Source organism: Chiroxiphia lanceolata, chromosome 1 (assembly GCF_009829145.1).
Source record: "Chiroxiphia lanceolata isolate bChiLan1 chromosome 1, bChiLan1.pri, whole genome shotgun sequence".
NCBI classification, from domain to species: Eukaryota; Metazoa; Chordata; class Aves; order Passeriformes; family Pipridae; genus Chiroxiphia; species Chiroxiphia lanceolata.
The window spans coordinates 152,057,718-152,072,546 of record NC_045637.1 but is presented as its reverse complement, the minus strand read 5'-3'; the positions used below and the strand labels follow the sequence as shown (position 1 = coordinate 152,072,546).

General features: G+C 43.0%; 1 protein-coding gene across 2 annotated transcripts in view; it reads left to right on the top strand.

Moving 5' to 3' along the window:
• Positions 1 to 14,829, top strand: part of CRHR2 (corticotropin releasing hormone receptor 2) — a 142,322-nt gene that overhangs the window by 118,642 nt on the left and 8,851 nt on the right. For both annotated transcript variants that reach the window (XM_032702533.1, XM_032702543.1), the window contains 3 exons: positions 4,164 to 4,249; positions 6,896 to 7,031; positions 8,503 to 8,544. In XM_032702533.1, coding sequence (XP_032558424.1) covers positions 4,164 to 4,249; positions 6,896 to 7,031; positions 8,503 to 8,544 — 264 coding nt within the window. The remainder of the gene's footprint in view (positions 1 to 4,163; positions 4,250 to 6,895; positions 7,032 to 8,502; positions 8,545 to 14,829) is intronic.

Below are 14,829 nucleotides of genomic sequence, written 5' to 3'. Positions count from 1 at the left end.
TGAATGAAAATATAAAGTCAGCTTAAGGATAAATAGAAAGGATAAACTGCCTGTCATCATTACTCCTCTTAAATGACCTTTCCTGTCTCCATGTATGGAACTGATGTGTGGGTTTTGCAAGAGCTGTCCAGCTCTGAGAGAAATTAGTCTGTTGACATAGAGCTCCAATAATAGCAAGTCCTTGACAAATAATTGTGTACTTTGCTCAATACAGCACTGAGGGTCTTTTCTAGGAAAATTCACTTTGCAGTAGTAAGATCTTTTTTCCTTTGAAACACTGCTGTACATATGAGGGATAAACACCAGAGGCTTTATCTTCTTTGCCTGTAAATCAGACTCAATCTGGGAGTCACTAGAACTGTGTGGATTCTCTCCAGCTGAGAAAATAGCTCCATTTTCATTTCCAATCCTTCAGCTTTTGCAGGCTGTGTGCAGCAGCCTGTTCCCTGCTTGATTCCCAGATTGTGTCTTCTGTCCTGAACAAACTCAAGCCATCATCACAATGAGCTGTGATCTCAGGCCCTGTGGGGACAAATGGACAATTAAAATCCCATCTGATTATGCAGTGAAAATTGATCTTCAGATTAGACCTCTCTGAGCGCTCCTAAAAGGTTCTGTTGAGCCAAGTGTTTTTCTGAAATGGAGTGTTTTTTGGAAAAGAAATCATGAAAAGTCAACACACTGAAATGTGCTTCTAGTAGGCAAAACCAAAAATAAGTATTTTGATGTGACCACATTTTCATCTCTTGCCTTGGAATTTTTTGCTTGCTAAGCCCTGCATGTTAGGGCTTATCCTGTTCAAGTCTTAAAGGTCTCTCAGAGAAACTTCAGTAGAGACAAAATGTTGGTGCCTCAAAACATTTTTTAAGCTTTCACAGATGACAGTGTCACAGAACCTTGGTAGATACAGCCATGTTCACTCGGCTGAAGCTCAGGTGGGATGTCACGGACAACCTGGAGATCACTGGGTGATTTGTGTGGGCAGCTGGTTCAAGTCCAAGCCACTCATTTAAAACATATCAAATGAACCACTGTTGAAAAGTTCCCCTTTCTCTTTGCTGAATATAAATAGACCCTGGGATAACCAGCTGCGTAGAAATAATTTAAAATTAAATTATGTCAATCCAACTTATCTCCTTATGCTTGTCTTATCCTCACCGTGTGATGGAATTGCTTTATAGGGAGGGCCAAGTCATTTGGGTGTTCTCTCTTAGGTACCTAATCTAGAATGGGGAAAAATTAGCTACTCCTTTTCCTGAAGAAGCCCATGGGATGAAGCCAACACCAGGAGCTGTGTGTGTATCAAGGCTGGACCTGTGTCCTGTCCTGGTGCAGCGACAGCTGTGGAGAGAAGACTTATGAGAAAGTGGAAAACCAAGCCTTGAAATAGCTGCATACATTATTCATAGATTCTGAAGCCAGAGAGAGTTGTGAATTGTTTTTCTAACTTAACTTTATGCATAAAAAAAGGCCACAGGATTCTCCTGACTTCACGATCCTCTGCATCCCAGCCATCATCTCTTGGGCATATATATGAAACTAATTTTTCCAGTACCTTCCGTCCAGGATACTCTACTTCCACTTGTCCCATTTACCAACCTTTTAAAAAAAACCCAATTCTCCAGTTTGCAGGGAAAGGCAGATTTGTAGAAGAAGACTACAAATATTAATGGAAGAAGCAGGATGGCAGTCCCTCTGAAATGCAGATTGGACATCACTGAGTACTCCCCAAGTGGATTTGAGTGTCTGCCTTCAGGCCCACAGGCTTGAACACTGCCCAGGTGACTAAGGATGTGTGGCATATTCAATGTAAAAATTAAGAAGAGGACTCAGTTTCAGTGACCAGTGTTGCTGTTCCCTTCTCCCAGAAAATATAATTGTAAATAATGTCCCTATCAAGGTTTCTTCTGCCACCTGGGCAGCTTGTTAAAAGTAAGAACTGATGGTTTTGCCTTCCTATTGCTTTTGTAGAGAGTTGAGGTCTCTTACCAGCACTTTGTCACAGGTGCCAGTGCCTCCCATAGTCTTCAGCTGTGCAGGAGAGCCTCAAGTGCTGCTCAGGCCTTGGCTTGGGCAGCTGAACTGGGAGAACAAAAAATTGATTTACATAGAACAAGAGTGTTTCTAGTGCAGTAACACCCAAAGTTTTCAGCTGGCAATTATCCTTCTGGTCTGATGAATCACACTTCTGCAGTTTAATTTCAGAAAAGGTCAAAATCCCTAATTTCCTGACGCAGTCTGTGGCAATTTGAATTTCCAGTTCAAATGGAATGATGCTGTCACATCAAAGCAGGACTCAGGAAACTTGAAATGCCTTCTCCACTCCAGTTCATCATGTTAATCCCATGTGATTAATCTTACTCACTCTTGCTTAGGACTCTATAATTCAATCTGGCACTTTTCCATTACGATTCCAAAATTGTCAAGTTTCAGATGCCTTTTTTGCATCTTCGGTAGAAGTTACCCAAACATGGCTCTGAGCTGATGAAGAAGCTCAAGACTTGACGGGAGAATTTCAGAGACAAAAGTTCTCTGTGGATGAGTGACACCCCCATCCACCTCCCCCTGAACCTGAACATTTCAGGGACTGCCTGAACATTTATCTTTCTGTAACTTAGAAACAGAGCAGTCACCAGTGTGAAGAGTTCAAAATTCAAGTCAAAACAGGGATATGAAGCTGGTTTTGTGAGCCAGTTGACTTCAAGCTCTTAATATGACAAAAAAACCAATTCCAACAAGAGCAAATACACCAACTGCACTGCTTTATTTATTCCTTGTACTCTCCAGGGCCCTACTCTGCTAAGAAAAATAATTTCCAAAAATGTCACGTTCATGCCTAGAGCAGCTTTTTTGTGTCTCACGTAGTAAGTGCTTGATGCACACAGTTCCCAGTACTGCCAGTCTCCCAGTGTCTGTTTGGATGCTTATTGCACCATTTGTTATAAACAGTGTTACAGGAACCACAGGGAATGGTCTGATGGATGTCAAGGTACCGCGATCATTGAAATGCACCGCGTAGCACGGGAAAAAATAAAGGAGCATATTCTGAGAACACCTTTAAATTGGCAGCTCTGCTGCAGTGTTTGTAAACAGTGGGAAGTGAATCGTGGATTTGTTCCATTCATAGGCTGCAAAATGCCAGGAGCCCTGGGACCCTGGGAATGGGTGTGAGGTAAATGCCTTCTCGCAGGCTTAGGTTGGGACCTCAGCAGTCCTGAGGGGACAGCTCTGTGGTTCTGACAGCCTGCATCACCGATAGCTTGGAGACAGATCAGTGTGTTATGAGCTACTCTATGTGTTGAAAGCCACTGAAAACTTACTCCTAAGTGCCAAAACCTTCCACTGACCACAGTCTACAAATCAGAACCTTCTCTTCAATTTGGTTTTTTTTTTTTTCCCTTTCCCATTTACACTGACAGGAAACTTATGTAAGAAACTCCCCAACAGATGCTACAACAACAGTAATTAGAGCAAATCTCAATTCTCAGTGGTGAGGCCGTAACACAAATAATAATTACCCAGCTCAGCAGATTAAAAAGGGAAGCAGTAAATCCATCATTTTACCTTTAAAGACAGTGCAAAAAAGGAGGCACTCTACAGGTGTGATTCATCTGCTCTGTTTTAAAGGTCTCCTGTGGAGTGCAACGTGTGCAAATACAAAGGGAGTCTGGTGGTGACTGTTTCACGTTTAGATCTCTGCAGTGCAGGCTTGTACTTGGGGAGCCTGATCCCACCATTCAGCCTCCTGTTGAATGGGAGAATGGGTTCAAACACCTCCCAGATCATCACAGCACAGTGCTGCCCAACACTCCGTGCAGGGAGCCTTGGATGAGCCCGGCAAAGAGCCAAAAATCTCACCCTTAGTTCCTCGTTGCGCCCAGGAAAGGAGAAAAGGAAATAAAAATAAGTTCCTCGCTAGGACCTTTAATTTTGTATTCCATTTTCATTGCTGTTTTGGAAACATTAAGAGCTGTTGGATGTTTTCTGTATAATCTGGTATTTCTAGTAAAATTCTGGGTCTGTTGCAATCAATGGTAAAACTAAGAGGCTGTTTTCAGTCAGACTGGAACTGTAAAATGGGCCTTTTAGGGTGTATCACATCCCTTAAGCCATTATTTGACTCACTGGTCTTATTTTTCTCTCTCTCTTCCTTTCATTTCCAGATAAATTTTGTATTTCTATTTAACATAGTTAGGATTTTAATGACAAAGCTGAGAGCTTCAACCACTTCAGAGACAATACAATACAGGTAAGTGAGCTGCTGCTTCTTGCTGTTCTGGTTTTAACAAAGCACTGCCTTGCTTGTCCTGTCCTTGTCCCATCTTTGTCTTTCCAGGTGCCACCGTTGATGGAGCTCGTACACTGGGCACACAGTGCTTATTTTTGCAGGCTCTCCATAAAATTTTGCCTGCCTTTGTTCTGTCCACTCCATTTCAATGTCCAGTCATCACAAGCAGCCTTGGTTTACAGGCACAGAGACGTGTACACAGCCACAGCCACCACTCTCTTACCCTCTCCAGACTTGCACGTGGCCCAACACACACGTGAAATTCCCCCCTTTCAATGAAATCTGAAGGATTTGATCTCATGTGAGGGCAGGAACTTCAATTTCTATATGTACACAAGCATGTGCCATCTAGAGTAATGCATCCAGCTCTAGGGGTCCCAGCACAGGAAGGACAGGGACCTCTTGGAGCGAGGCCAGAGGAGGCACCAAAATGATTATAGCAATGGAATACCTCTCCTATCAGGAAGGCTAAGAAAATTGGGATTGTTCAGCCTGGAGAAGGCTTTAGGGTGACCTAATTGTGACCTTCCAGTACCTGAAGGGAGCCCAGAAAAAAGATGGAGAGAGAGTATTTATTTATTATCAGACTAAACAGTCTAAAAGCAAATTCTCAAAGACAAAGAGATGCTGAGCACCCTTTTCTTACCATTTGCATGTAGTGACAGGACAAGGGGGAATGGCTTCAAACTGAAAGAGAGTAGATTTAGATTAGATATTAGGAAGAAATTCTTTCCTATGAGGGTGTAAGGCCCTGGCACAGGTTGCCCAGAGAAGCTGTGGCTACCCCATTCCTGGAAGTGTTCCAGGCCATGTTGGATGGGGCTTGGAGCAAACTAGGACAGCAGAAGGTGTCCCTACCCATGGCAGGGGGTTGGAACAAGATGGTTACGTTCCCTTCCAACCCAAACCATTCTAGGATTCTGTGATTTTATGATTAATGTGTGCATGCAGGCATCTAATGCTCTTTTTAGGGTGTAGGGGATGGGAATCACAGACCTGATCCTCAACAAATCATTACCTTAATTTGGGGGGGCATTCTCAGGTAAATCAGTTCCCATAACTGGCTGACTGTGCAACCTCACAAGCACTAGTAAGGCAGAAGGAAGGTGGCCTGGTCCCTTCAGGCACCAGGGTGGGCTGAGATCAGCCTAAACAGTCTAAAAGCAAATTCTCAGAGACCAAGAGATGCTGAGCACCCTTTTCTTACCATTTGCACTATCTTTGGAGCATTTATGGACAGGCAGGTCTTTACACTAGGAAATAGCACAGGTTTTGTGGAACAAGATTTGTCTCAATCCTCTAAATCTTTTCTGGATAAAATCTCAGTGTACTGAGCTGAGTGGAATCTTGATGTCCTCCCATCAGTCTGCTCTTGACCTGGGAGGCAGTTTTGCTGCAGTAATGGGTTTTTGTTGTTTTGCCTGATTCCTTCCTTTTACTCCAGTCTGGGTTTTTGGGACAAAGAGGAAGTTAGTGCAGTTGGTCTGATGTTCTTTTTCAGACACTTCTCTGGGCATTTCCTGAAAAACGAAGGGAAAAATACCCTATTTTCCTGCTCAGACCTCATGCCATAAAATTAAAACTAGCCTGAAAAAGCCCTGATTCAAATATCAGTATATTTCTATTCCCTCTGCAGTTTTCAGGGAGCATTAGGAATACTAGAATCTGAGGCAATTTGAAGTAACTGCCTTTGTTCTCAATCAGATGACAGGGATCTTGTCCTCAGGACAGGCTCTGTGAAGGAATTGTCTTTCTCACAGCCTAAATAGAAACCCTTAGAATTCCACCAAAGCCTGAGGCAAACCTTGATGCTCTAAAGCCAAGCAGTCCAAACATTTATTAAGCAGATATTAAACAATGTGGCAGCTGCTTTTAGACTGTCACTCTGTTGTGACACTGGCAGTTTTTCTGTGCTCCCCTGCCTGTCTTTATCTACCTGCTATGGCATTATAAAGAGATTTATACAGACTTGGTAAAGCTGCAGTCTTTGTGTTTGTACAGAATCTATTACAGCTGTTCTCAGCCAACACTCCAAGACACTATTCTAGTACCAATAATAAGGATTAGCCCCTAATAATTCTGTTAATAATCATTTATGCTTCACTGTGCACCACGTGCTTGTTTGTTATTTTTGTGCAGTTGAGTTTAGTGTGCAGGTGTTGCAGAGAGAGGGGGAGAAAGGGTTAACCCTCCAAAGAGAATCAAACAACTGGAATAGAGCAGGTCTGTTGGGCACAGCATTCCTGCCCTGGCCAGCAGCTAAACTGTGCACTGATAACATCACCCTGAGGTATAGGAAATCACTCAACAAACCTGCAGAGAGTCTCCAGGGCTTCAGCCTGTTGCAAGACTTATTGCTAGGAGAGGAGCTGAAGAAAAAAGAGAGAGAAAGGGAGGGATATAAATAATGTTCCCATTCATCCCCTGGGGTTCAGAGTGTGGGCACAAACAGCAGGATTCAAAGGCAAAACCTTTCCCAGAACACGTTTCTCCACGTGGACAGGCACTGGTGTGGGGGGAGGCTGTCACTCCTTCCATGCTCCTCCTTCCCACCCCACCACACTTGTCCTTCCTTGTGTTCACTCCTGTGTTGTTTCCTGCCCACAGGAAGGCAGTCAAGGCCACCTTAGTCCTCCTGCCTCTGCTGGGCATCACCTACATGCTCTTCTTTGTCAACCCTGGTGAAGATGACATTTCCCAGATCGTTTTCATCTATTTCAATTCCTTCCTGCAGTCTTTTCAGGTAAGAGAGCAAATTTACAGCTGGCATCAGCTACTGCCGAAGGGATACTCAGTGCTTTATGGGAATGAAGTCTAGGATGGAAATACTAGTTGAAAATAGCTCAGCTTAGTTCACACATACACAACAGACACATAAATATGTCATGTGGAGTGGAGATCTCCTCTCAGGTGTGTACTAGAGGAATTCATCCCCCTTAATATCAGCACTACGTTCAGTCTATAGCTACAGCTCCTCACCTGGGCTCCATCTAAAGTCAGTGGAGAGATGATATTTCATTTTAACTGCCTGAGAGAGGATGATGAATCACCCTCCCAGGGTGCTGCTCTCTTCACAGAGCACACAGTGGGCAGAGACAGATTAGGTGTTGTTAAAACAAAGGGAAACAACACCTACCTATTTGACTTGGGAGATGAAGACTTTGGCTGTATTGCCCAGCCTGTCACTCCACCTCTCCTGCAATGGTGCATTCACTCAGCCATCAGAACACGTCCCATCTCCTCCCTCCCTGAATTCAACAGGAGTTCTGCCAGGATGTAAAAGGCAGTGGAATGTGAATAATTGCCCCACCTTTCTGAATTTGGCACCAAAAGCAACTGAAGACCTTGGATGATCTTTAGCCCCACATTTCTGCCCAGGTGTGTCCTACAGCTTTACTTCTGCTTAAAGACTTTTTAGAACTAGAATGGAAACATGTTTGACATTGATATTTTACTTCCTATGTGCAGGAACAAGCACCATGATACCCAGGGTTGTCAATACAAGCACACAGCTGTCAAGCCAAATCTAGGGTTATGGTTATAAAAGTTATGAGTTTTGGGGTACTGTTTTTACTGATTGTACATTTATCTTGGACACACAGGCAATCTCACCAGAAATCACAACTGAATAACCAAAATGAAAAATGTCACTTTTAATCTGCGAAGAAAGGAACCTTCACCTTTTACTGTGAACTAATCCACACCTTTCATTCCCTAAAATTGATTGTACTTTTCATCTGCTGACACTCAATGTCTCAAAAAGTACTACACTGCTTGTTTTCTTGTTAGTGTTATGAAGATGTATGTAAGAAAGAAAGCACAGGGAATCTCTCCTTTATGGTGACAATAATTACAGTCCATTGCTAAAACCAAAAATGGGAAGGATTCCACTCACAGGAATTCTGATCTTTGCAGTCCTTACAAGGGTCTGGTCACTGTTGTCAATAAATTCCACAGAGCCCTTCAGCTCAGGGGAATTTAAGCAACCTGATGATAAACCTGCCCACACAAAACCATCTAAAGCCGTTTGACACCCCCTGTGAGTGCCTGAGACACCCACACAGAGCTGTCAGACATGACATAGCACCTGTGAGGGGTCTGGGCCATTTTGGGAGGCAGCTGGATGCTGTAGATATCATTTAGTGGCAATCCCCTCTATCAGTGGAAGTGTTAAAATATTTACCTTATCATTGACTGCTTTCTGTTCTTTCCAGGGTTTCTTTGTGTCAGTATTTTACTGCTTCCTGAATGGTGAGGTAAGTAATTAATTCTTGAGAGGCAGAACTTATTGAATACCTGATTACAGAGACATGAGATGTTTTTACATGAAGTCACAGTTCCATCAGTCTCTTGTAGAAGACTGTTACTGTGCACCTGAATTCCCCAGCCCTCTTTGTAGGTGTCCTTTGTTCTCAAAGCTTTATCAAATTTGGGTTATTACCTGAGTGGTCAGGGTAGAGGAAAAGAAGCCTTCTCAGATTACAAAATTTTTGGTCTTCGTTTTAAGAATTCTTTGAAGTTCCTCATTAATTAAAAATATGATTTCTGGGCATACCTAATTACCTCTAAGCTGGGCTCTTGCTAAGGATACGCTGCAGGTGACTTTTTTTAAAATGGGATTGCCCTGCTGAGCTGAGAGAGTTAGTTTTTCCATGTGGATTTCTGTGTGAGTGATCAATGCCTGTTGCATCCAGAAAAGAGGGTTGGGGGCAGATTGATGGTGTTCCTCAGAATTAATTTTAGGTACAGCCACTCAAGCAAGAAATGTTTCATTAATATCCCTCAGTGTTTCACTTCCACCCCAAAGTGTGAGAGATTTATTTTTACCCCTACTTAGACTGGCAGTGTCTCATGTATGTGCATTTAAGTGTGTCATCTTTGTCCAGTTAAAATTTGTGTTTCTGCTGAAGTTATTTCCATGTCTTCATTATTCCTGCTCTATTGGTATACATATTTTGCTTTTGCTGGTTCTTAATATCATTGTGGGCTATGAGAAAGAATAGGCTTGGCTTCTTATCCTGCTGCTCTGCAACGTCTTTTGTACTTCAGACAGTGAAGCACCAGTATTTTATTTTATTTTAGTGATTTCTCCTCTTCCTCATTAATTCTGAGGTGGTGTTAACAAGAAGTAACACGGCTTTCTCAGGTTAGGCATGTGCCACTTTTATATGCTGGCAGCAGAGTGTTCTCAGTTCTCTTCCCAACTTTCCTTTCATAAATTCTCACCACTCCATTTTAAATGGAGGGTTTAAACCTTCCCCCAAAAGTGCAGGCACCACAATCTGTGCCAGGGGAGGTTTAGGTTGGATATTAGGAAAAGGTTCTTCCCCAGAGGGTGGTTGGGCACTGAACAGGCTCCCCAGGGCAGTGGGCACAGCACCAAGGCTGACAGAGCTCCAGGAGGGTTTGGACAACGCTCTCAGGGACAGGGTGGGATTGTTGGGCTATCCTGTGCAGGGCCAGGAGTTGGACTCGATGATCCTTGTCAGTCCCTTCCAGCTCAGAATATTCTGTGATTTTCCAAACCTTGCCATACACCTGGGTTGCTTGTGACTGTGCTTATGTTTTTGTGAGCTGCTGTGCTGCACCATCTGATAAGGTTTAAGGCACCAGAAGTCCCTTCAGTTCTACTTGTCACATTCATCAGGTTTACACTGTAAATGCAGAAGGAGAATCTCCCATGTAGACAGCAGGCCTTTTTTATGTCTTTTTTTTTTCACTGGTGTCACAGAGAACATGAGGGGCTGGAACCCAGGCTATGATTTCATAACCCATCAGGACTTTCTATCAATCCAGTGCACTTCCATTTTGTGCACTTGGACTAGGATCAGCTGGCTGTTCCCACCAGGTTTTCAGGTTTTTTTGGCTGTTCTGGCATTCTTTGAGCTGTCTGTAGTGGGAGAAATATCCCCTTCACTGCAGCAGTCTGAAGTTGTCTGTCCAAAGCCACGAGCCAAAACTTCCCGTCTCCTGTAACTTAAATGAGTTCAGACATAGTCAAGCTTGTCAAAGGCAGGATGATTCGACTCATGTACTTATGTACCTTGATAACAATCTACTAGCAGATCTGGAATGATTCCATAACTGATTTTCCAGCTATATCACTCTAATATTATGGTGGGAATGGGCATTTCTGCAGGAGTCAGTCCAAGGTTAAGACACCCAACTTGGGTGACGTAGGTGGTCTTGATTTATTTCCCTAAACACAGATATAAGTTTGAGAGGCTGTAGACTGTCTGAGGCATCCTCTGGTAAGGTGGGTCTTACCAGGTGATGCAGGATCTAGAGAAGATTCACATCTGACTGGGAAATGGGAAGCCTAGTGGGATATAATGGGGGTCACCAAATGGCTTTCTATATCACAAATTCAAGCCAGTAGATACAACCTTTTTGTCATCAGCTTGGCCTGCAATAGACACCTCCCTCTGCTCACCTGAACTTTAGTCTTCACTGGCAGTATGGACTAGCTCCACTTTTGCCTACACACTCTATTCACGTGTAGACACCCAAAACCAGCTTAATTTGTGAGTGAAATCTTCCCTGCAGCCGCATGTTTGCAATGTGCAACTTCTACTTGACTGACTAAACCATGGCAACCCTGTAACTACTTCTTTGAGGTGTAAGTCCAAACCCTTCAAATATTGCAGCATTATCTGTTTCAAAACTGTGAAAGCACTTTGGGCTGGGCTTAATGTAGTGTGGAAATGGTTTTTGTGAAGTATCATAAAGCTTTTAAAGGGCGAAATTTCATGCTCTGTTCCAGCCTCAGCTTTACACAGCATAGAAAAAAAGTAGCAAAATCAGTGAATTTTCAGAGCATCCTGGGTTTGTTATCATGTTGTCCAGAAAACAAATTTGCATCTTACAGTACACTATTGTAAAAGCTCAGCTACTCTCAGACAGGCATCTCTACTGGAAGTGGTGATGAAGGTAATGCCACTCAATCCCCACTAGGTACCAGATTTTGCTCTGAAAGAGGAAAATAGCCTGTGAGGAGCAGCATTTCAGTAGCCTGAAATCTGTATAAATACTACTGAAGCCGTGTTATTATCTCTTCAGTGATATATTCCTGATATTCCTGTCTCTGTCATAGACGGGCTGATGACTTGCTATCTCAGAGGGTTTTAAATACTTGAAATTTCCCAGTTATGACAGAGTTGGGTTCTTTAAATGCATGTAATAGTCTTTATCAGGTTACTCATCCCCGACAGTGCCAGGCTTGCTCTGAATGATGACACAGGGAAAAACACTAGAAAATCCATCAATTTAAAGCTTTAACAATGCTGTCGTCTCAGCTGCATCTCTACCATTCCATATTTGATACACATGCCATTGGGTGCTTACAAACTGCCAATAACTGTCTGCAGCAGAGTTCAGAAACTATGGATTGCCTTCAAAAAACACATGTCCTTCATAAGAACTTCAGTTAGTGCTTCGTGTCTGGGAGAGTGAATTACTTCAGCTTTTCTCAAAGGCAGACTTGGCCCTTCACAATTTATGTATTTCCTTTTGGTGTGGGACTAAAGCTGCTGCTTTTGGTGGAGGACAGAGGAAACACCATTGTGGGTCTCCCCAAGTGTGAAGGAATGGCTGTAGAGATGTTCTACTCACTAGGTAGCCACGGAAAAAAATCCTGCATAACCTGGTTAGACTACTAACCAGGTTTGGAGTTTTTTTCCTTAGGCTCAGTGTGTCATTGTGCTGAGTTTTCTCAGCAGGACACAAGCATTTACAAGCCAGATCCTGCATGTGCTTTCTGTGTCTAGAAATCACAACTAAGGGCTGGAAGTAATTTTGAGAATGAAGGAGAATAACAGGACATAAAGGAACTCCTGTAGGAGCAGAGATGATGTTGTTTTTATTGAGGGACCCATGCAAAATTTCTTCCCTTTCAGGACTGGAATTGGGTACACCCTTTGCATAGTTGTGCTAGATTTTAATGTTCTCAGAATAAGGAGAAGCTACAATTAAACCCAGCCTTTCTTGAGGAAAGGCAATTGTGCAATTAATTTATTGCCTGTATTTTTGAAGTGCACATACACATTGCAGTGAAGTTTATTAAATGTTAAGAGATTATTTCTCAATCTGTTTGGTGTGCAAATCATTTGATTTGGGTACAAGAGTAGCATTAATAGCAGCTACTGGAATCTGAGCAAACAACAGAAATACTACTTAAGGCAGCATTGTGATAGAGTCACAGGAAACAGAATCATGTGTCATGACAAACCTGCATGAAGTAAAGAAAAAAGGAAAGAGGAAATAAAGAGGAAAATTCTACTGGCTTCTGATAGCTTTATATTGTACCAGTCAGTGAAGTTACCACAATATCTGAGCATCTCAGTCTGTGTAGCTTCAGAACTTCTGTACAACTAAAATTGGGTTTAAAGGTCAAAATCAACTTCTCAAAAAGACTCGGAATGTAAGACTCCATTCCTAACAAGAGTTTGTCTACAGAGTTGGCAAGAGTTGGACTTGGTGACCCTTATAGGTCCCTTCCTGAGAAGGTCCTCCCCGAGCCTCCTTTTTTCCAGCTGAGCCCCTTCAGCTGCTCCTCATCAGACCCTTCACCAGCTCTGTTGCCCTCCCCTCTTTCCAAGCCAACACCTTACACACAAATTATTGCAGTGAACCTGAGGAGAAGAAGCAGCTGAGATACAAAGTTTACAGTTCTGTATGGTTTTTTTGCTTCTGAAAGGTTCTGAAGCTGTTTGGGATGAACTGTGTGTGCCAGGGATGGGCATGAGAAGCTGTTGGCACTTGCCTCATTAATTTGTCTAGAGACTTTATGGAAAAATAGTTGTATTTTTTTGGACATAGACAAAATCTACAAGCACTGGAGGGCAAAACTATGCAAATTTCATTTAGTCCAAGTGGAAAAGATCATCTCAGGACTTCCAAGAAAATTGATGGTGAGAGGTTTCTGAGAATTTAAGATGTTATGAAAACAGGCATAATGAAAAATATGTATGCGTTTGTGTTGGATGCCACTTCAAAAGAATGAATTCATTCAAAAGAATGAATGTGAACTTCTTTTTCAATAACTGCAGAAATCAAGGTGCTCCTCAAAATTTTTTGTATATCAACTCAGAGGTCACAAGATTGAATTTAGTTTCAGGTAACACTGGATTTAAAAATAAAAAAAAAAAAAAGAAGTTTAAGATGGAGTTTTTTTACGTCAAGGCTAGATAGAATTTAAAAAGCGTGTAGTCGTGGAACAAGGAGAAATGGCTTCAAACTGAAAGAGGGCAGATTTAGATGAGATATTGGGAAGAAATTCTTCCCTGTGAGGGTGAGGAGGCCCTGGCACAGGTTGCCCAGAGAAGCTGTGGCTACCCCATCCCTGGAAGTGTCCATGGCCAGGTTGGACAGGGCTTGGAGCGACCTGGGATAGTGGAAGGCACCCCTGTCCATGGCAGTGGGTTGGAACGAGATGATCTTTAAGGTCCCTTCCAACCCAGGCCGTGCGATGATTCTGTGATTGTACGAGTGGCTTGAAGCTGTGCCAAAGGGATGCGTTCCCAAAAAAACTCCTGTTGGACAATTGTTACTGCAGATCAGTAAAAATTCTTTCAGTTCTTTAGTATGCACCTTCTGCTCACACTCAGATGGGTGCAGCACTCCCAGCGTTTCTCTTCTGTCTTTGACTGATTCCATATAAAACACCTTTAAAGGAAGACGGATCTTCCCTCCAGTTCCCTTTCTGGTGTTGTATCTACCTTGTCAGCCAGACCTTCTTGCTAGTGATGGTTTTCTCCTGAGGGAAAGTATATTTCAGAGAGAGAGGGAAGGAGGGCATTTGTAGTGGTTCATATTCCAGGTACAGCCTGTTCCAGTGCTTAACTACCCTTTTATTGAAGAAATTCCTCCTGATGTCCAACCCGAACCTCCTCTGGTGCAACTTGAGGCCGTTTCCCCTTGTTCTATCATAATTACCTGTGGGAAGAGACTACCCCCAACCTTGATAAAACCTCCTTTCACACAGTTGTGGAGAGTGACAAGGTCCCCCCTGAGCCTCCTTTTCTCCAGGCTGAACCTCCCCAGCTCCCTAAGCTGCTCCTCACAGGACTTGCTCTCCAGAACCCTCACCAGCTTCATTGCCCAAACATCTTCCTGTTTGTTGGAGCCTGGAGGGGAGAAGGTCAGATCCCAGATGCTGCAGCATCTCTCAGAAAAGGAAACAAAATATTTCTATCCAGGTGAACTTCCAGAGGAACTTCAGTGATAAGGCTGCTCCACTCCTGCTACCTGATGATGGAAACAGGACGATAGTGGAGGAATAAGAATCCCTGACTCCAGAGGACACTTATCCTTGTTATTAGGTGCTTTATGCCATTTCCAATAACCACCAGACGCCTCAGAGAGTTCTCTAATCCTTGGAAACCTTACCAACCATAGTGGGATATCATAACACAGCCACCCCATTACAGGGGCTTGTGAATGAAGGCAATGGTGTTTAAGCACAACCTACATTTATAAAGTGATTGTGCTTGATGTGGGGCTACACAAAGAAATTTAATGAAGGAAACAAGAGAAATCCTGCT